Source organism: Xenopus tropicalis, chromosome 3, assembly GCF_000004195.4.
Source record: "Xenopus tropicalis strain Nigerian chromosome 3, UCB_Xtro_10.0, whole genome shotgun sequence".
In the NCBI taxonomy this organism is placed as follows: Eukaryota; Metazoa; Chordata; class Amphibia; order Anura; family Pipidae; genus Xenopus; species Xenopus tropicalis.
In genome coordinates this window covers 142,238,366-142,261,959 of record NC_030679.2, presented here as the reverse complement: position 1 = coordinate 142,261,959, position 23,594 = coordinate 142,238,366, and the positions used below count along the sequence as shown (strand labels likewise).

Genomic DNA, 23,594 nt, shown 5'->3' with positions numbered 1-23,594 from the left:
GCTCCTGAATAAATACCAACATCCACTACACATAAATCCAGCCTATCCACCGGGCAAACGTTTAAAAGATTATATAATATTTGTTGCCCTTGCACAGACTTATTGCGTTTCTGCTACCATCTTATTCTTCAGTTTACTAAGCTGATCGCCATCCACAGCCGCTTCTGGCTCAGCGTCTTACGGATATAGTCAATGTTTAAGGTTATTAAGTCCATAGAACATTTGCTTAATATCCCGGCAAAGGTGGCAACCCTAACAGAGCCCTTTGATACTCACTAATTCTTTGAATAGTAGTAATAGCAAAAGAGGTGTGTAGAGTAAGTCCAGCATCATAAAATACCCCTGGGCTGTCAACGCCGCTTCCTGGAGTACAACCAATGTCTGACTTCTCCACTGAATCCCATATCTGGATAATGGGTTACATAAACAGAACAATTCAAAGGGGCTTGTTTCATGTATTATAAGGGATAATGTACCCCCTACTGTAAATGATAAGGATATTAGCAGTCACTGAGGGGTTCTGTGCCCATATAAAGGCACAAGGCTGCAGGCTGAGTTATACAGGGAACTCTGAGTATCACTCATGTATTATAAGGGATAATGTACCCCCTACTGTAAATGATAAGGATATTAGCAGTCACTGAGGGGTTCTGTGCCCATATAAAGGCACAAGGCTGCAGGCTGAGTTATACAGGGAACTCTGAGTATCACTCATGTATTATAAGGGATAATGTACCCCCTACTGTAAATGATAAGGATATTAGCAGTCACTGAGGGGTTCTGTGCCCATATAAAGGCACAAGGCTGCAGGCTGAGTTATACAGGGAACTCTGAGTATCACTCATGTATTATAAGGGATAATGTACCCCCTACTGTAAATGATAAGGATATTAGCAGTCACTGAGGGGTTCTGTGCCCATATAAAGGCACAAGGCTGCAGGCTGAGTTATACAGGGAACTCTGAGTATCACTCATGTATTATAAGGGATAATGTACCCCCTACTGTAAATGATAAGGATATTAGCAGTCACTGAGGGGTTCTGTGCCCCCCATATAAAGGCACAAGGTTGTTGGTATTCAGATAAGAAACAAAAGGATGGACAGATAGATTCCCCCAACTTTAATATCTGCCATAAAATCTATCATGTGACTGACTCAAACTTGTATAATATAATAAGTAATGTAGCCCCTGTTATAAGACATGAGGATATGAGAAGTCAGCTTGGAGTTCCATGACCTGTATGTAAGTGCTGGGGCTTCAGCCTTGGGCCTGTACATGGATTTGCAACTCCTTGATGACTTATAATATGCTTATATTTATATATATATATATTCTCTCTCACCTTACTCTGAGTGAGTTTAAACTTCTTATTCAGCACAAAGACCCCTTTATCCACAATCACGAGTCCCACGTTGGCCTTGTGGTCGGCTCTGAGCTTTAGCTGCACGGTTGCCGGCAGTTTTTGGACTGCGTTGTCCTTGTCCTTTAATCCGGTTACCTCCAGCTGTGCAAGAACCATCAATAACATGTCAGTGAAAAATACATTGATTGGTTTCTATCAGTCTTACCCACATCCTTTACAACCATTGAGTCCTATAGAGGCTTGGAATAGTAGAGGAATAGTATAGTCAGTGACTGCCTTGTCCTTGGCACATTTTCAAGGAGAAGTTAATCCTCTCATTGTTTTCTGTTTCACCCAGTTTCAAGGAGAAGTTAATCCCCTCATTGTTTTCTGTTTCACCCAGTTTCAAGGAGAAATTAATCCCCTCATTGTTTTCTGTTTCACCCAGTTTCAGGGAGAAATGAATCCCCTCATTGTTTTCTGTTTCACCCAGTTTCAAGGAGAAATGAATCCCCTCATTGTTTTCTGTTTCCCCCAGTTTCAAGGAGAAATGAATCCCCTCATTGGTTTCTGTTTCACCCAGTTTCAAGGAGAAATGAATCCCCTCATTGTTTTCTGTTTCACCCAGTTTCAAGGAGAAATGAATCCCCTCATTGTTTTCTGTTTCACCCAGTTTCAAGGAGAAATGAATCCCCTCATTGTTTTCTGTTTCACCCAGTTTCAAGGAGAAATGAATCCCCTCATTGTTTTCTGTTTCACCCAGTTTCAAGGAGAAATGAATCCCCTCATTGGTTTCTGTTTCACCCAGTTTCAGGGAGAAATGAATCCCCTCATTGTTTTCTGTTTCACCCAGTTTCAAGGAGAAGTTAATCCCCTCATTGTTTTCTGTTTCACCCAGTTTCAAGGAGAAATTAATCCCCTCATTGTTTTCTGTTTCACCCAGTTTCAAGGAGAAATTAATTCCCTCATTGTTTTCTGTTTCACCCAGTTTCAAGGAGAAATTAATCCCCTCATTGTTTTCTGTTTCACCCAGTTTCAGGGAGAAATTAATCCCCTCATTGTTTTCTGTTTCACCCAGTTTCAAGGAGAAATTAATCCCCTCATTGTTTTCTGTTTCACCCAGTTTCAAGGAGAAATGAATCCCCTCATTGTTTTCTGTTTCACCCAGTTTCAAGGAGAAATGAATCCCCTCATTGTTTTCTGTTTCACCCAGTTTCAAGGAGAAATGAATCCCCTCATTGGTTTCTGTTTCACCCAGTTTCAGGGAGAAATGAATCCCCTCATTGTTTTCTGTTTCACCCAGTTTCAAGGAGAAGTTAATCCCCTCATTGTTTTCTGTTTCACCCAGTTTCAAGGAGAAATTAATCCCCTCATTGTTTTCTGTTTCACCCAGTTTCAAGGAGAAGTTAATCCCCTCATTGTTTTCTGTTTCACCCAGTTTCAAGGAGAAATGAATCCCCTCATTGGTTTCTGTTTCACCCAGTTTCAAGGAGAAATTAATCCCCTCATTGTTTTCTGTTTCACCCAGTTTCAAGGAGAAATGAATCCCCTCATTGTTTTCTGTTTCACCCAGTTTCAGGGAGAAATTAATCCCCTCATTGTTTTCTGTTTCACCCAGTTTCAAGGAGAAATTAATCCCCTCATTGTTTTCTGTTTCACCCAGTTTCAAGGAGAAATTAATCCCCTCATTGGTTTCTGTTTCACCCAGTTTCAAGGGGAAGTTAATCCCCTCATTGGTTTCTGTTTCACCCAGTTTCAATGAGAAATGAATCCCCTCATTGTTTTGTTTCACCCAGTTTCAAGGGGAAGTTAATCACATCATTGTTTTCTATTTCATACATTTTCAAGGAGAAGCTAATCCCCTCACAGAAATTAAACCCCTAATTGTTTTTCTGTTTCACCCAGTTTTAAGGGGAAATTAATCCCCCTCACTGTTTTTTTTCACCCAGTTTCAAAGGAAAGTTAACCCCTCATTGTTTTCTATTTCACATATTTTCAAGGGGAAATTAATCCCATTATTGTTTTATATTTCACACATTTTCAAAGGGAAGTTAATCCCATCATTGTTTTCTGTTTCACCCAGTTTTAAGGAGAAGTTAACCCCCTCACTGTTTTCGTTTCACCCAGTTTCAAGGAGAAGTTAATACCCTCCTTGGTTTCTGTTTTGCCCAGTTTTAAGGGGAAGTTAATCCCTTCATTGTTTTGTTTCACTCAGTTTCAAGGGGAAGTTAACCCCCTCATGGCTTCCTATTTCACACAGTTTCAAGGGGAAGTTAATCCCATCACTGTTTTCTATTTCACTCAGTTTCAAGGGGAAGTTAATCCCATCACTGTTTTCTATTTCACTCAGTTTCAAGGGGAAGTTAATCCCATCACTGTTTTCTATTTCACCCAGTTTCAAGTAAAACTTAGAATGAGCGCCAATGCTCCTAAAATGGCTCTTGGGAAAAATAAAGAGGACTCATGGAAACAAACATCCCTTTAAACTCAAAGTTTTAACGATACTTTCGGCTTGAAAAAGTCGTGATTTTCAAATGCAAACTCAACATTTTCGAGCCAACGATTCCAGCATTATCGTAACATTTTATAAATGCAACAATGGTTGCGTTTCATTTGGATTTATACCATGTCGAGTTTATACGACTTCCAAGGCCAGAAAAAAAACAAAAATGTTTGAATTCTAAGCAAAATGTTGATGTTGTGAGTACAAAATCTTTTTGAATTGGGAAAGCCCAGTGGGTGCTTATATTTCACCTATTCTTGACCAATCATGGTAGTGTTTCACCAAAACCTCACCAATACACCAGAGTTCTAGAGGATTGTCTCTGATCTATGAAGACTTCCATGGATGGCTACGTTTAGCTAACAAAGACTCCAACTTACCCCACAAACAGGTCCTGCCCCCCTCTAGCTTCTTGGGATAGGGAGGTTGTGACAAAGACATTGGCAATGTAAGTTGCTACGCAAGGGCCCATACTCTTCTCTGACCGACTGGCTCATTGGCCAAATGCTCCTATACCGTACGAGTCATACATGGTATGGCAACCATTCCGGTAACCCAACTCACCGTGCCCATGCAGCTATCTACCACATCCACCCAGACAGAGTCAGACACAATATCACGTCCTTTGGCTGTTGTCACCATGTAATAGGCCACAATACGGAAAGATGGTAGGTAGTCCTCAGTGATAAGCAGAGACATGGCGACCACGGGCTGATCAGATAACCGTGCCTGCCTGTCCACCTTTATGATCTGCCCCCTGCTCAGGACCTGGAAGAGAAATCATATACATATAATGTTAATAATGTTACCTTTGCTCAGATATAAAGGTGCATTTCCTAACTCTGGTTCACTGTATCTTGGCCTATACAAGGGTCAGAATAATCATTGACTATCATTGACTGATTAGAATCAGTTACCCCCCAACCAGTAATAGAATAATAGCTGGCAGGCACATATCAAGGAACAAAAAGTTGTCAGGAAGCAGCGTTGTAAATTAAGAACGCTCAATGTTTATTTATCCATACATAAAAAGCAAAAAATGGGTAGCCTGATGCGTTTCGTACCAAAAGGGTATTTAATCATAGGCTGAATAACAGTTTACAGATGCACAATATTTAAAGATCAAGTAGCCAACCAGATTAACCATAAGTTGGCCAATCACAAAGCTGAATCAATTAACATGTACTTTGTAATTAGGTTAAAAGAGCTAGGGATGTAGGATACATGTATATAGGAGTGGTATCCCCCATTAGGCATATCTATTAATAAATGGTATCCGCCATTAGGAACAACCATTGGCTGGGAGAATGATGAGTCAGTAGTCTAGAGATTAGATAGCAGCGATGAGCGAATCTGTCCCGCTTTGCGTTGGCAAAAAATGCAAAAAAGGTGAAAAATTTGCGAAACGCGTCTGCTACATGTCATTTTTTGCATGACCACGCCCTTTTTTACATGGCCACACCCTTTTTTGACGCGGCTGTGCCTATTTCGACACGACCACAAAACAATTCGCCAATGGCGAAACACTGAAAGTACACTAAACTTTGATTGGATCAATTCAAATGTTCTTTTATTTGATAGGCTAGTGAGCCTGCAGGATGTCAAATCCCATAGGCTACTGTCAATGACATTTTTGTAAGTGGATTCAGCCAATATTGATATTGCTCATTTTCATTTGATTGGAAAATAAATGGGTCTATGGTGTAGAGAGTGATATTCTGAGACAATTTGCAATTGGTCTTCATTTTTCATTATTTTCAGCAGTTATTTGGTTGCTAGGGTCCAAGTTACCTTAGCAACCAGGGAGATGTTTGGATGAGAATAGGAGAAGATCTGAATAGAAAATAAAGTTACAAAACAATAACAATGAAACTGTGGCCTCATAAAGCAATTGTTTTTTGGCTGCCGGGGTCAGTGACCCCCATTTAAAAAGTTGGAAGAAGAAGGCAAATAATTCAAAAACTATAACAAATAAATAATGGAGACCAATTGAAAAGTTGCTTAGAATAGGCCATTCTATAACATACTAAAAGCTAGGTACTTCATGATTGGAATGCTGTTGTTATATTGGCCTGAACCTGGCTAAACCTGCCCTGCTCCTTGTCCTACAGAAATACTATAACCGCACCCACAGTGGCTCAGAGAGTTTTACCAAATAGGTGAAATGTTGGATTTGTTCCTGAAAGCGAGGGTCCGAGTTTTTGATGAAAAAATTCACTGAGAGACCTTTTCCGAGCGTTATTTCTGACTCCGCGATGTTGATGTGCAGGTAATTTCCAGTTTCCGAACCGTAGGCCGTAGCGGTCATAGTTGCATTTGCTTGGTGCTGGGGCGGCAACCCTTCCTGCTCTGTTCTTACCTGGTAACAGACAGCAAAAATCACACAACAGTACCCAGGAAATCCTACCCATAATCGCTTTCACTCACAGCGGGCAAGGGGCAACAATTCATCACTTTATTACCCATGATGCACTGCTTTGCATCAGCTTTTGACAGTTATACAGGTATAGGACCCATTACCCCTTTTGTTTCGGATTCCGAATTCTGCCAAAAAAGGGCGAATCTTGGCTGGATCCCCAACCGAATCCTGGACTCTGTGTATCCCTATAAAGAATGCTCGGGACCAAGGGTATTCCGGATAAGGGGTCTTTCTATAATGTGGGTCGCCATACCTTAAGTCTACTAAAAAAAACAATAAAACATTAATTAAACCCAATAGGATTGTTTTGCCTCCAATAAGGATCAGTTAAACCTTAGTTGGTCAGATATTGAAAATCTAAATTATGTGATTAAAATGGAGCCTTTCTGTTATTCTGAGTTTCTGGATAACGGATCCTGTACCTGTACAATCTGATCACAGAATTAGGCCAACAAATCAAACCTTTCTCTTTTTTCCATGGCAGTAATACTGCCATGGAGTAATACTTGAAGTAGTTGACTTTAATGTGAAAAATGGTAGATCCCAGTGTGATACGTAACAGTAGATCCCCTCATAATAACAGTCTGGTAATTATTTATATTTTATAGTGTTTTATTTAACCAAGATCTATTTGATACTCACAGTTACGTGCAGTTCATTTGTGTCCGGAGGTGTATTCATGGGCAGCCTAGTGGTTCCATCAGTCTGAGTAACCCCAGAAATACCTCCTGGCTGGACCACAACAGGGATGCCTTTAGCTGGAGAACCATCGGGATTGGTTACAAACACCTGAAAGAAAAATAAGTACATACCTTATATAAAGAGAATTATCATATATATGAGAAATATGAAGAGTTCAGTTGCCTTTAGAAGTACCCCATTGACTTCCCAGAGGAAGGCTTGGGGGATAAGAAAGGGTTTGTGAACCAGACAGGTGAATATTCTTAACATAGACACCCATAGCAAGCCAAAGGTAGGACTACCTTGTAGTATTATGGTTGAATTATCTCTATATCTACTGAATTATCTCTATATCTATCTAGTATAAATAAATCTAAAGCAACTGGACTTGTTAAGTAATCATCGAAGACGTTTCACTACTCATCCGAGCAGCTTCTTCAGTTCAACTGACTGGTATGGGAAGTCCTCAGCATATATACTCTTCCACTAATCCAAGCTAATAAGCTGCTCGGATGAGTAGTGAAACGTCTTCAATGATTACTTAACAAGTCTAGTTGCTTTTGATTTATTTATACTAGATATACCATGACCTGGATGAATGAAAATCTTCATAGTCATATCACTATATCTACTGAGGATTGGATAAAGAATAAGCACACAAAATTGATTCCAGAGTGTTTTTCTTACATTATCAGGTCAATCAGTAACATGGTAACAGTGGTAAGGCCTGGTTAGATAGATATATTTCTATGTTAAGTGTTTATTGACATTATTAGCTGATTATTTTATTTTATTTTTTTCTTAAGACTGTAGTTTTAGCTTCAGTATATCATCAATACTATAGAAATTAAATTTGCCACCCAATATTTTGGATATACACCTATTTGGCCCCTTGGCTAAATATTCTTCAGTCCGGCACACACTTGGCAATAATGGAATTGAAATGGATTGGCAATAGGGTGTGCAGAGCTGTGCAGTAGAACTGTTGACCCATTTTAATTGGGGTATTTAATGGCTTTCTGTTTTGGCCAATAAGCAAAAAGAATTCTGGGAATGAATTCCAGACAAGCTCCAAACAAATCCCATTTAAATGAGACCACACGGTGACTCTACATAAGCTGATCAGAAAACCCTGCGCTACGTTGATGAGCCTCAAGAAAGGCGAAACTGGTCTGTAGTTGGGAATCTGATCAGCTATTATCCTGGCTTCTGCTTTAAACCCAGTGGGTGAGCTGTAGCCTATAGCAGGGGTCCCCAACCTTTCTTACTCGGGAGCCACAGTCAAATGTGAAAAGACTTGAAGAGCAACACAAGCACCATAAAAGTTCATGGAGGAGCCAAATAAGGGCTGTGATTGGCTATTAGGGGCCTCTATGCACCCTATCAGTTTATTTGGTAGGAAATCTTGTTTTTATTCAACCAAAACTTGCCCCCAAGTCAGGAATTCAAAAATAACTCCCTGGTTTGGGAGCACTGGGAGCAACAGCCAAGGGGTTGAGGAGCAACATGTTGCCCCTGAGTCACTGGTTGGGGATCACTGGCCTATGGGGTCTTTTTGGAGCTTGTTTGGAATTCAGGCAGTCTCCTCAACCCTAATGATTTGTTTGTTTTGGCCAATAACCTCAAGTACAGTCAATCACCTTGACCACCATGTAGATTTACACATTTATTTTTAATTATTACACATACAGTGTTGTTACCATATTTCATGAAACAACCTTCCTTGTGTCACCAACTTGGTATACAGGAAAACAAGTATAGACAGGCTATTACCATCACATCGAAAGACAATCCAGGCTTGAAATATTGAGGGGTTTTGGTGAAGAAGACTTTGTAAGGTGATGTGACAATATAGATTTCCTCCAACTGAGCTTCTACCATGTCGGTGCCTGGAAGAGACAGACATTTTGGACTGAAGATCGGAGGAACATAATCCACAGTGATGCAGACTTCAAAATATCTAAAATCATAAATCAGTATGAAAGAGGTACCTCCTGGCCTATGCTCTTACAGCCACCCCTTTGAACGCTCTTGAAAACTAAATGTATCTTAACCTGATGTGTCTCTTTTTTAAAGAACCCCAAGAAAAACTGAAGGGCCAGAGGTTGGGCAAGACTGATATTAAGTGCAACTGTTCCCATCTTGACTATACCTCACTATGAAAGCAACATTACATTAACAGTATATAGTAACATAGTAAGTTGGGTTGAAAAAAGACACACGTCCATCACGTTCAACCATAATGCCTATATATAACCTGCCTAACTGCTAGTTGATCCAGAGGAAGGCAAAGTTATAGACCAGGGATCCCCAACCTTTTTCACTCTGGAGCCACACTCAGATGGAAGTGTTGGGGAGCCATCCTTAGGGATGCAAAATAAGAGCTGTGATTGGCTATTTGGTTGTCCCATGGGGAATGGCTAGCCTCCAGGAGGCTTTTCCTGGAGTAAAACTGTGTTTACTGTATATGTTTCCAAAAGAGATTTAAAAATGGGCGCCTACTTTGAGGCTGCCAGGAGCAACAAAGGGGTTGGTGAGTTGGGGATCACAGGTATAGATCTCCATGCGTGATACATTATTTTATGATACAATCTGTGATTTGGGGTGCTAAACCTATTACAACACAATACATAAATACAGCTTCCATGATATTTATGGGCCATGCATTGTCCACAGCCCATTTCAGTGGGAAAAGGATGCAGATGGGTGACTTACGCCAGGGATCCTCAAACTTTTCAAGCAAGGGGCCAGTTCATGGTACTTCAGACTGTTGGGGGGCCGAACTATAGTCCCCCACCCTGCTCTTGCTCCAGCTCCCCCCTCCCACTCCTCATTGCATCCTCTCTCTTCCAGCTCCCCCCACATCATCCTCCCTCCCTCTTCCAGCTCCCCACTCTCCGCTGAGTCCGCTCTCTTCCAGCAATCCTCCCACCACTCACTCCCACTCCGTCCGTCCTCCCTCTCCCAGCTCCCCCATCCCGCTCCCCGCTGAGTCCTCTCTCTCCGCAGCCAGGGGTGAGGATGCAGCGGGGCCGGGTAAATTACCCAAGGTGGCCGTAGCGGGCCGTAGTTTGACGATCCCTGACATACGCCCTTAAGTTTGCATGTCATGGGACACAGGATTTTAATTGACATCACAAGGCCATGATCTGCTGTCTTTTATTTTCATGTCAAAGGTAGGACTTTTGTGGTGCAGTGACTTTTGTCTGTACTGACTGATCTGAAAGGCCCAAGTTCTCACCTGTTGCAGTGACTACGGAAACCGTCAAATATAACTTGTATTGCAACATCTCCTCGGTGGTGTTAAGAGTCTTCCGAATGTGTTCCCCTTCAAGCTCCACACGACCTTCACCTTCATTAATCTAAATGATTAAATTAGATAAAATAGAAATTAAAGAACAGTATATATATATATATATATATATATATATATCATAGCTAGCCCTATGTATCAATATAGATCCCTGAGATGCAGGACATAATAATGTTATTATGAGGCTAAAGACTCAGAACCCCATTTGAGTTAGATAGATGGAGGAGGGCTCTAATGGATAGATGGAGGAGGTCTCTAATAGATAGATGGAGGAGGTCTCTAATAGATAGATGGAGGAGGGCTCTAATAGATAGATGGAGGAGGGCTCTAATAGATAGATGGAGGAGAGCTCTAATAGATGGATGGAGGAGGTCTCTTACAGATAGATGGAGGAGGGCTCTAATAGATAGATGGAGGAGGTTTCTAATAGATAGATGGAGGAGGGCTCTAATGGATAGATGGAGGAGGGCTCTAATAGATAGATAGAGGAGGGCTCTAATAGATAGATGGAGGAGGGCTCTAATAGATAGATGGAGGAGGGCTCTAATAGATAGATGGAGGAGGGCTCTAATAGATAGATGGAGAAGGACTCTAATAGATAATTGGAGAAGGGCTCTAATGGATAGATGGAGGAGGGCTCTAATGGATAGATGGAGGAGGTTTCTAAAAGATAGATGGAGGAGGGCTCTAATGGATAGATGGAGGAGGGCTCTAATAGATAGATGGAGAAGGGCTCTAATAGATAGATGGAGGAGGGCTCTAATAGATAGATGGAGGAGGGCTCTAATAGATAGATGGAGGAGGGCTCTAATGGATAGATGGAGGAGGGCTCTAATGGATAGATGGAGGAGGGCTCTAATAGATAGATGGAGAAGGGCTCTAATAGATAGATGGAGAAGGGCTCTAATAGATGGATGGAGGAGGGCTCTAATAGATAGATGGAGGAGGGCTCTAATAGATAGATGGAGGAGGGCACTAATAGATAGATGGAGGAGGGCTCTAATAGATAGATGGAGGAGGACTCTAATAGATGGATGGAGGAGGGCTCTAATAGATAGATGGAGGAGGACTCTAATAGATGGATGGAGGAGGGCTCTAATAGATAGATGGAGGAGGGCTCTAAAAGATAGATGGAGGAGGGCACTAATAGATAGATGGAGGAGGGCACTAATAGATAGATGGAGGAGGGCTCTAATAGATAGATGGAGGAGGGCTCTAATAGATAGATGGAGGAGGGCACTAATAGATAGATGGAGGAGGGCACTAATAGATAGATGGAGGAGGGCTCTAATAGATAGATGGAGGAGGGCTCTAATAGATAGATGGAGGAGGGCTCTAATAGATGGATGGAGGAGGGCTCTAATAGATAGATGGAGGAGGGCTCTAAAAGATAGATGGAGGAGGGCACTAATAGATAGATGGAGGAGGGCACTAATAGATAGATGGAGGGCTCTAATAGATAGATGGATGAGGGCTCTAATAGATAGATGGAGGAGGGCACTAATAGATAGATGGAGGAGGGCACTAATAAATAGATGGAGGAGGGCTCTAATAGATGGATAGAGGAGGGCTCTAATAGATGGATGGAGGAGGGCTCTAATAGATGGATGGAGGAGGTCTCTTACAGATAGATGGAGGAGGGCTCTAATAGATGGATGGAGGAGGGCGCTAATGGATAGAAGTAGGAGGGCTCTAATAGATAGACGGAGGAGAGCTCTAATAGATGGATGGAGGAGGGCTCTAATAGATAGATGGAGGAGGGCATTAATGGATAGAAGTAGGAGGGCTCTAATAGATAGATGGAGGAGGGCTCTAATAGATAGATGGAGGAGGGCTCTAATAGATAGATGGAGGAGGGCGCTAATAGATGGATGGAGGAGGTCACTAATGGATAGATGGAGGAGGGCTCTAATAGATAGATGGAGGAGGGCTCTAATAGATAGATGGAAGAGGGCTCTAATAGATAGATGGAGGAGGGCACTAATGGATAGAAGTAGGAGGGCTCTAATAGATAGATGGAGGAGGGCTCTAATAGATAGATGGAGGAGGGCTCTAATAGATAGATGGAGGAGGGCTCTAATAGATAGATGGAGGAGGGCTCTAATAGATAGATGGAGGAGGGCACTAATGGATGGAAGTAGGAGGGCTCTAATAGATAGATGGAGGAGGGCACTAATAGATAGATGGAGGAAGGCACTAATAGATAGATGGAGGAGGGCTCTAATAGATAGATGGAGGAGGGCTCTAATAGATAGACGGAGGAGGGCACTAATAGATAGATGGAGGAGGGCTCTAATAGATAGATGGAGGAGGACGCTAATAGATGGATGGAGGAGGTCACTAATGGATAGATGGAGAAGGGCTCTAATAGATAGATGGAGGAGGGCTCTAAAAGATAGATGGAGGAGGGCTCTAATCTGCCACTAGTAAGCGCCTGTTTTCATTGGTACTGGCACTTTTTGGAGGAGCAAGTATGGATGAAGAGGAACATTTGACTCAAAAGACAGAGATAGAGAGAGTAACAAACATTTCTGTGCTACCTGTACTCTCGCTAGAGACTCTGGAATTCCTGTCTTCCTGCCGTCCTTCTGTACCCCAAAGAGCACGAACGCGTGTCCTTCCACAGGCCTCCCAAACAGGTAGCTGGGCACATAGAGCTGATATTAGCCCCCGGGGTGTCACTGACCCCTATACCCCCCACTCACCCTGCACAGATACTCACTGAGTGTCACTGACCCCTATACCCCCACTCACCCTGCACAGATACTCACTGAGTGTCACTGATCCCTATACCCCCCACTCACCCTGCACAGATACTCACTGAGTGTCACTGACCCCTATACCCCCCACTCACCCTGCACAGATACTCACTGAGTGTCACTGATCCCTATACCCCCCACTCACCCTGCACAGATACTCACTGAGTGCCACTGATCCCTATACCCCCCACTCACCCTGCACAGATACTCACTGAGTGTCACTGATCCCTATACCCCCCACTCACCCTGCACAGATACTCACTGAGTGTCACTGATCCCTATACACCCCACCCACCCTGCACAGATACTCACTGAGTGTCACTGATCCCTATACCCCCCACTCACCCTGCACAGATACTCACTGAGTGTCACTGACCCCTATACCCCCCACTCACCCTGCACAGATACTCACTGAGTGTCACTGATCCCTATACCCCCACTCACCCTGCACAGATACTCACTGAGTGTCACTGATCCCTATACCCCCCACTCACCCTGCACAGATACTCACTGAGTGTCACTGATCCCTATACCCCCCACTCACCCTGCACAGATACTCACTGAGTGTCACTGATCTCTATACCCCCCACTCACCCTGCACAGATACTCACTGAGTGTCACTGATCCCTATACCCCCACTCACCCTGCACAGATACTCACTGAGTGTCACTGACCCCTATACCCCGACTCACCCTGCACAGATACTCACTGAGTGTCACTGACCCCTATACCCCCCACTCACCCTGCACAGATACTCATTGAGTGTCACTGATCCCTATACCCCCCACTCACCCTGCACAGATACTCACTGAGTGTCACTGACCCCTATAGCAGAGAAACAAATCTATTTACAAGTACTCACTGTGCCTCAATATTCACTGAAAATGTCTTAGCATCAGTATAAAAGAAACTACTTTCTGGTTTCAGAATTATTTCTATTGTAGGCAGCACTGCAAAAAAGAAAAGGATGTTCGGGGTCTGTTATCGGGAACCTGTTATCCAGAAATCTCCAAATTACAGAACGCCCATCTCCCATAGACTCTATTTAAAACAAATAATTCAAATTTATAAAACAAACCGTTTTTCTACTAGCACTATTTAAAAGGTCTATGTAAATACAGCCATAAGCACATAACAAACGCTGCACATGATTTCTTGTCTCCTTTTGTGTATACATGTTCATCTGTGTCAGACTTCCTGTTCTCTGAAAAATCCTTCAGGGCACAACACGAGTCTGTTCAGTTTGATCCTCTCTCCCTCTCCCTTCTCCTATCTCAACTCTCTCCCCCTCCCTTCTCCTATCTCAACTCTCTCCCCCTCCCTTTTCCTATCTCAACTCTCTCCCCCTCCCTTTTCCTATCTCAACTCTCTCCTCCTCCCTTCTCCTATCTCAACTCTCTCCTCCTCCCTTCTCCTATCTCAACTTTCTCCCCCTCCCAACTGTGCTGTGAAATCTGAGTTACCAGCAGCTAGAGCTGCAGAATGGAAGCTATTGAGACCAAGCTAAAATGGAAGCTGCTATCTTAATTAAACAGACGGAACTCTAGGGCTGTTTAGTCAGGTATGGTAAAGCTTTCTGCAGAATAAATATAGCATTCTAGTTGGCACTAATGTGACTAATTTATGAACAATAAAATGCCAAAATGCCTTTCCTTCTCCTTTATAATGATCCAAACTGCAGGAAGATCCCTTATCTGGAAAACCCAAAGTCCTGAGCATTCTGGATAACAGGTCCCATATAATATATAAAAAAGAAAGAAAGGCACTTAACATGGAAGTGGTTGCCTATTGCCGTTACAGATGGTTTTAGAGAATCCACCATGAATTCAGGGGGAGAATTAAGCAGCTGTTTATAAACACTGGTTAACGGCCTATACTTGCTAAAAGACCGATGTGTGACCTCCTCTATCCCTAAATATTTTCTAGATGACATGAGAACAGCAAGGGCTGATGAAGGTAATGTTTCTGGTTGGAGACACCACCATATAAATAAATCACTTTATAACTCACTGTTTTGGGGTTGCCTTCTCTTTATAGTATGTGTTGATATGGCAGAGGAACATCTACTTACCGTATTCCTTCACCTCAAAATTGGTGGTGTAATTCTGCTGAGGGGTGTCTTCATACTTTGCTGAGATGGTCCATACCCCGAGGCTGCCAAATGGATAGAGCAGTTTCTCAGAAGGAGCTATGTATATGGATAATATTGCCAGTCACTTCTGGCCTCCTAAATGTGCTCAACGTTTCCATTTGGCACTTTTTGAAATTACATGCGGATATGCCAGTGCTTCTGCTGTCTAGATGTCTAGCAATTATACCCACCATGCTCTGATAGTATTACTAATCCTAAACATAGAGACCACAAGGTGACCAATTCTTGGAGTTTTTGACCATGACCAAGCAGTGGTGGCTTCTGGCCTATATGAACAGGACTCAATGGGTGGCAAAACAACTGTCGTGGTAAGGAATTTTCATAAACATCGGTTGCAAAGCTTGAATGTCCTTGCACTTCTGTTTATACTATTCATAGGGATTTTATACTGTACATCCCCATTATGGTGCAATTGTGAGAGGGTGGGAGTCCCAGGAAAATACAATAAAGTCTGTATGGACTGGCATTGATTTAGTACATTGCCTTCTTGGGACTCAAGGTTGAGCCCACTTTTGTGTTATTCGGTGCATCCCTACTTCTAACCGAATCCAAAATGGTGACCCCCTGTTGCCCTGCTTCAAAGGCCTAAATAATTACTTTCTATCTGTCAATGTATGTATTTATTTTATATCTTAGTGATTCACTCACCTCACAAGTTCAGGCAGATCATGTGTCTCAGACAAGATCCCCGATTTACTGGCAGGGTGGATGGACTCTCTCATCACAACAATGCCGTCTGGGTTCTACAGAGACAAGGCCTTTCTTAAATTCAGAGTGATAGCTAAACACACAGAGGGACATAAGATCTAGTTTTTCACAATACTCACATATGGCATATATGCCACTCGCAGAAAAATAATATATTATGAAAACGATTGTAAGATCTATTGGAACCCTTAATAAAATAAACACAGGACTACACAAGGTTTCTAGAAAAGGAGACTCTAATAATATATCTGTTAGGGGTTCTGCTTGTGCTCTCCAATTATGTCCCTCAAGTTTTTTTGCTATCCCTAAAGCAATACTGCTATGGAAAAACATTTTTTTATTTTTAAATTCAACATATTCTTAGTTTCTCAGGTGCCCTCAGCCATGTCACTTGTGCTCTGATACACTTCATTCACTCTTTAATGCTGGATATCACCCCCTCCTTCCCCCCCCCTCCCAGCAGCTGATCAGCAGAACAATGGGAAGGAAGTAAAATAACAGCTCCTTGACACCTGTGTTGCTAAAAATGCTCCCATGCCCCACCTAGTGGTAGATATCAAAATAGCACTCAATAGTAAAAATCCAAGTCTGGCACAGCCAAGTCACGACTCCTCTGGTTACATTGAGTAGAAGAAACAATAGCTTATCTGAAAGCAGTTCCATTGTTTAGTGCTGGCTGCCTATGCACAAATATTACAACTAAAATTTGTAGGTTTAAGAATAAAACTTTCAATGGCAGAGTGAATTATTTGCTATGTAAACAGTGTAATATAGAAATAAAACAGAATCCCATTAAGCTCCTGTCAGTCTATAATTATTATATATATAATAAATAACCTGTGTACTCAGTTGCATCCCTAACATAGTCATTCTCAACCCCATCCAAACCCATCTCTGTACTCATCATAAGTACAATTCTTACACATTCTTCTGTAGAGCAAATGTGGAGATAACCCCATACATTATGACTCGGGTCATGGTGTTTAGGGTTGCCATAGTTAAGTCATAAACAATTACAAAAATAAAGAGTCACCCTGATTGCAGTAGTCCAAACTTCTGGATAACCCAGCAATTCCAGCCAGAACCCATTGCATTTAGCACAAACCCAAAGCTAAAAGAAAGACAAGAACAGAAGACCTACCACAAATTCGATGACCATTGGTTTTGCCACTGGATACATCTTGTAGTTCATGGAGAAAACTCGGTACATTACTGTGGGGGAAACAGATGGAGTAAGAAGACAATAATTGAAAGGGCAGGAATGAGGCCAAGAGAGCATCATTTAACATCTTCTCATCTTGTTCCTGGATGTCTCATTGCTAACAGCTCAAGTGTATGTCTATTGATCTGCATTAATATTGTAAATACCACTACAGGGGCTTATCAATATTAAGCCTTTACCTAAGAAGGTATGTCTGAGTAAGCTCTATTGGCCTTTAGGAAAGCCCTTGATTACTGTGTTCATAAGTTGAGTGATGGTAAAATAGGGCAAGGGTTCCTTATACAGTAATGTTCCAGTGCTTCCAATGAACTCACATCAACAGCCTAACGTTTTACTGATTGTCTAGATCAGTGATCCCCAAACAGTGGCTCTAGAGCAACATGTTGCTCCCCAACCCCTTGGATGTTGCTCTCAGGGGCCTCAATACAGGTGCTTATTTCTAAATTCTTTTCTTGAAGGCAAGCTTTAGTTGCGTCAAAACCACGTGTACTGCCAAACAGAGCCTCCTGTAGGCTGCCAGTCCACATAGGGGCTAACAATAGCCAATGACAGCCCATATTTGGCACCCACAGGGACATTCTGCATGCTTGTGTTGCTCTTCAGCTCTTTTTACATTTGAATGTGGTTTATGGGTAAAACAGGTTGGGGACTCCTGGTCTACTCTAGTTGGAAGAGCAGTCACCAGAAAGTCAGAAAATACACCTTTAGGTTGGGCAGCTCTAGTCCATCAGTAGATGTTTCAAAAAGCGGAGAAGTGCATAGTGCGTAGTAACATCCAGTTTTATCTCTACAACAATAACTGGATCAACCCACATTTAGCCCAGAGCGTGGGTAGACAAATTGATCAGATTTGATCACACTGTATGTCCAGCTTAACTGCCATTTACCTTTAGATCCTGGGGTGTAGATAGTCTTGTCTGTCTGAATGAAGATATAGCCGCTGCTGTATTGCAACAGCACAACCTTCTCCAGTGTACATGAACCGGAGCTCACACTGACATACACAAACTGATTGTTTCTTGTCTCTTTGGGGAGTTGGTCAGAGGGAATCTGGAGGAAGACAGGCTATTAATACAATATAGGCACAACTCAGATAGTAAAGGTGCGGAACATCTCCCATATTACACAGGGTACGACACAAACTGCTCTCACCCTACCAAACACAACAGAAACGCAATAACACCTCTCAGAACCCCACATATATTCACTGGCTGCATCATGGGCAGCCATTTTAGGTAGAGCCACGTGTCATTCCATCTCACCTTTACTGTGCCACTTCCAAGAAACCCATTGCTATTATTCAAGGAGACTTTGGCTGATGCAAGACTGAGTTTCTTCTGAGGGAAGTCCTGGATAAGGATGTTGGCATCAAATGCAGAGTTGTGTCCTTGAGCATCTACCACAATGGTCTCTTCTGTCTCTACACGTAGCAAGCTTGGTGTTATCAGAGTGCATCTGTGGGGTAGATATATGGTTTGAGTGCTCTACTACAATATCCCCCAGATGTGTTCCCTTTTGTATTAAAAACCTCTGAGCGAGCAAGTGATGGGTTTGGCCTACAGAAAGGGTAAAGGTATTAGAGCTCATTTATGCCCATTAAACAGTGCGCATAGTAGAACACCTACGGGTCATTATGTGAGAAGCCAATAGTGCAATGAAGAGTGGTAGGATCTCAGCTCTTGTGTTACCCAACAGTACAGGCACCCTAGTCTAAGAGCAAATTTATAAGCATAAATAAAACCATAAGAACCTTGGGAATAAAGTCATTAATACAATTATATACAGTTCTATAAAGCACAAGCATACAGTAATCAGCAAAGTGGCATCTGATACCTACTGTAGCTTTGCTTTACAACACAGTGGGGATCATTTACCAACACTGGGCTAATTTGTCCATGGGCAGTAACCTATGGCAACCAATGAAGTTGTTGCATTCATTGTTCTGCCTGAAAAAGTCAGTCACTCATTGGCCATATAGTTTCTTATTTGCTGTAATTTAAGCCTATGTATTCCCTCCTGAATTAATTCTTATCTACGGGTATTATTAAGGCTTCTGTTATATACAGAAAGCTCTGAATTATGGAATGACCATCTCCCATAGACTCTATGTTAAGAAAATAATTTATTTCATGGTTAAGTTTTTAAAAAAGTATTCCCTTTTACCCTGTTATAATAAAAAAGTACCTTGTACTTGATCCCAACTAAGATATAATTACCCCTTATTGGGGGCAGAACAGCCCTATTGGGTTTATTTCATGGTTAAATGATTCCCTTTTCTCTGTAATAATAAAACAGTACCTGTACTTGATCCCAACTAAGATATAATTAATCCTTATTGGGGGCAGAACAGCCCTATTGGGTTTATTTAATGGTTAAATGATCCCCTTTTCTCTGTAATAATAAAACAGTACCTGTACTTGATCCCAACTAAGATATAATTACCCCTTATTGGGGGCAGAACAGCCCTATTGGGTTTATTTCATGGTTAAATGATTCCCTTTTCTCTGTAACAATAAAACAGTACCTGTACTTGATCCCAACTAAGATATAATTACCCCTTATTGGGGCAGAACAGCCCTATTGGGTTTATTTCATGGTTAAATGATTCCCTTTTCTCTGTAATAATAAAACAGTACCTGTACTTGATCCCAACTAAGATATAATTACCCCTTATTGGGGCAGAACAGCCCTATTAGGTTTATTTCATGGTTAAATGATTCCCTTTTCTCTGTAATAATAAAACAGTACCTGTACTTGATCCCAACTAAGATATAATTACCCCTTATTGGGGGCAGAACAGCCCTATTGGGTTTATTTCATGGTTAAATGATTCCCTTTTCTCTGTAATAATAAAACAGTACCTGTACTTGATCCCAACTAAGATATAATTACTCTTATTGGGGCAGAACAGCCCTATTGGGTTTATTTAATGGTTAAATGATCCCCTTTTCTCTGTAATAATAAAACAGTACCTGTACTTGATCCCAACTAAGATATAATTACCCCTTATTGGGGGCAGAACAGCCCTATTGGGTTTATTTCATGGTTAAATGATTCCCTTTTCTCTGTAACAATAAAACAGTACCTGTACTTGATCCCAACTAAGATATAATTACCCCTTATTGGGGCAGAACAGCCCTATTGGGTTTATTTCATGGTTAAATGATTCCCTTTTCTCTGTAATAATAAAACAGTACCTGTACTTGATCCCAACTAAGATATAATTACCCCTTATTGGGGCAGAACAGCCCTATTAGGTTTATTTCATGGTTAAATGATTCCCTTTTCTCTGTAATAATAAAACAGTACCTGTACTTGATCCCAACTAAGATATAATTACCCCTTATTGGGGGCAGAACAGCCCTATTGGGTTTATTTCATGGTTAAATGATTCCCTTTTCTCTGTAATAATAAAACAGTACCTGTACTTGATCCCAACTAAGATATAATTACTCTTATTGGGGCAGAACAGCCCTATTGGGTTTATTTAATGGTTAAATGATTCCCTTTTCTCTGTAATAATAAAACAGTACCTGTACTTGATCCCAACTAAGATATAATTACCCCTTATTGGGGGCAGAACAGCCCTATTGGGTTTATTTAATGGTTAAATGATTCCCTTTTCTCTGTAATAATAAAACAGTACCTGTACTTGATACCAACTAAGATATAATTACCCCTTACTGGGGCAGAACAGCCCTATTGGGTTTATTTAATGGTTAAATGATTCCCTTTTCTCTGTAATAATAAAACAGTACCTGTACTTGATCCCAACTAAGATATAATTACCCCTTATTGGGGACAGAACAGCCCTATTGGGTTTATTTAATGGTTAAATGATTCCCTTTCTCTGTAATAATAAAACAGTACCTGTACTTGATCCCAACTAAGATATAATTACTCTTATTGGGGCAGAACAGCCCTATTGGGTTTATTTAATGGTTAAATGATTCCCTTTTCTCTGTAATAATAAAACAGTACCTGTACTTGATCCCAACTAAGATATAATTACTCTTATTGGGGCAGAACAGTCCTATTGGGTTTATTTAATGGTTAAATGATTCCCTTTTCTCTGTAATAATAAAACAGTACCTGTACTTGATCCCAACTAAGATATAATTACCCCTTATTGGGGGCAGAACAGCCCTATTGGGTTTATCTCATGGTTAAATGATTCCCTTTTCTCTGTAATAATAAAACAGTACCTGTACTTGATCCCAACTAAGATATAATTACCCCTTATTGGGGGCAGAACAGCCCTATTGGGTTTATTTAATGGTTAAATGATTCCCTTTTCTCTGTAATAATAAAACAGTACCTGTACTTGATCCCAACTAAGATATAATTACCCCTTATTGGGGCAGAACAGCCCTATTGGGTTTATTTAATGGTTAAATGATTCCCTTTTCTCTGTCATAATAAAACAGTACCTGTACTTGATCCCAACTAAGATATAATTACCCCTTATTGGGGGCAGAACAGCCCTATTGGGTTTATTTCATGGTTAAATGATTCCCTTTTCTCTGTAATAATAAAACAGTACCTGTACTTGATCCCAACTAAGATATAATTACTCTTATTGGGGCAGAACAGCCCTATTGGGTTTATTTAATGGTTAAATGATTCCCTTTTCTCTGTAATAATAAAACAGTACCTGTACTTGATCCCAACTAAGATATAATTACCCCTTATTGGGGGCAGAACAGCCCTATTGGGTTTATTTAATGGTTAAATGATTCCCTTTTCTCTGTAATAATAAAACAGTACCTGTACTTGATACCAACTAAGATATAATTACCCCTTACTGGGGCAGAACAGCCCTATTGGGTTTATTTCATGGTTAAATGATTCCCTTTCTCTGTAATAATAAAACAGTACCTGTACTTGATCCCAACTAAGATATAATTACTCTTATTGGGGCAGAACAGCCCTATTGGGTTTATTTAATGGTTAAATGATTCCCTTTTCTCTGTAATAATAAAACAGTACCTGTACTTGATCCCAACTAAGATATAATTACCCCTTATTGGGGGCAGAACAGCCCTATTGGGTTTATCTCATGGTTAAATGATTCCCTTTTCTCTGTAATAATAAAACAGTACCTGTACTTGATACCAACTAAGATATAATTACCCCTTATTGGGGCAGAACAGCCCTATTGGGTTTATTTCATGGTTAAATGATTCCCTTTTCTCTGTAATAATAAAACAGTACCTGTACTTGATCCCAACTAAGATATAATTACCCCTTATTGGGGCAGAACAGCCCTATTGGGTTTATTTAATGGTTAAATGATTCCCTTTTCTCTGTCATAATAAAACAGTACCTGTACTTGATCCCAACTAAGATATAATTACCCCTTATTGGGGCAGAACAGCCCTATTGGGTTTATTTAATGGTTAAATGATTCCCTTTTCTCTGTCATAATAAAACAGTACCTGTACTTGATCCCAACTAAGATATAATTACCCCTTATTGGGGGCAGAACAGCCCTATTGGGTTTATTTCATGGTTAAATGATTCCCTTTTCTCTGTAATAGTAAAACAGTACCTGTACTTGATCCCAACTAAGATATAATTACTCTTATTGGGGCAGAACAGCCCTATTGGGTTTATTTAATGGTTAAAGTATTCCCTTTTCTCTGTAATAATAAAACAGTACCTGTACTTGATCCCAACTAAGATATAATTACCCCTTATTGGGGGCAGAACAGCCCTATTGGGTTTATTTCATGGTTAAATGATTCCCTTTTCTCTGTAATAATAAAACAGTACCTGTACTTGATCCCAACTAAGATATAATTACCCCTTATTGGGGCAGAACAGCCCTATTGGGTTTATTTAATGGTTAAATGATTCCCTTTTCTCTGTAATAATAAAACAGTACCTGTACTTGATCCCAACTAAGATATAATTACCCCTTATTGGGGGCAGAACAGCTCTATTGGGTTTATTTCATGGTTAAATGATTCCCTTTTCTCTGTAATAGTAAAACAGTACCTGTACTTGATCCCAACTAAGATATAATTACTCTTATTGGGGCAGAACAGCCCTATTGGGTTTATTTAATGGTTAAATTATTCCCTTTTCTCTGTAATAATAAAACAGTACCTGTACTTGATCCCAACTAAGATATAATTACCCCTTATTGGGGGCAGAACAGCCCTATTGGGTTTATTTCATGGTTAAATGATTCCCTTTTCTCTGTAATAATAAAACAGTACCTGTACTTGATCCCAACTAAGATATAATTACCCCTTATTGGGGGCAGAACAGCCCTATTGGGTTTATTTAATGGTTAAATGATTCCCTTTTCTCTGTCATAATAAAACAGTACCTGTACTTGATCCCAGCTTTAAGAACCCAACTTTCTATAGGACCCTATGAAGAAGAACAAGGCCTTGCTCTCCTGTACAGAAGCCTCAACCAGAAATCTCCTCATGTATCTAACTGAATCCATTAACTATGGGCTCACAGTGCCATCAATCAATCTG

The 23,594-nt window shown here is 40.9% G+C and overlaps 1 protein-coding gene across 1 annotated transcript in view; it reads right to left on the bottom strand.

Moving 5' to 3' along the window:
* Window positions 1–23,594, bottom strand: part of LOC100491968 (complement C3) — a 55,408-nt gene that overhangs the window by 30,510 nt on the left and 1,304 nt on the right. Inside the window, exons 3-16 of the mRNA XM_031899489.1 lie at window positions 18,363–18,555; window positions 17,988–18,150; window positions 17,020–17,090; window positions 15,819–15,913; window positions 15,090–15,172; window positions 13,881–13,968; window positions 12,800–12,902; window positions 10,188–10,308; window positions 8,720–8,835; window positions 6,908–7,054; window positions 5,999–6,205; window positions 4,411–4,614; window positions 1,344–1,505; window positions 277–406 (exon numbers count right to left, since the gene is read on the bottom strand). Of these exons, the coding sequence (XP_031755349.1) occupies window positions 277–406; window positions 1,344–1,505; window positions 4,411–4,614; window positions 5,999–6,205; window positions 6,908–7,054; window positions 8,720–8,835; window positions 10,188–10,308; window positions 12,800–12,902; window positions 13,881–13,968; window positions 15,090–15,172; window positions 15,819–15,913; window positions 17,020–17,090; window positions 17,988–18,150; window positions 18,363–18,555 (1,883 nt within the window). The remainder of the gene's footprint in view (window positions 1–276; window positions 407–1,343; window positions 1,506–4,410; window positions 4,615–5,998; window positions 6,206–6,907; window positions 7,055–8,719; window positions 8,836–10,187; window positions 10,309–12,799; window positions 12,903–13,880; window positions 13,969–15,089; window positions 15,173–15,818; window positions 15,914–17,019; window positions 17,091–17,987; window positions 18,151–18,362; window positions 18,556–23,594) is intronic.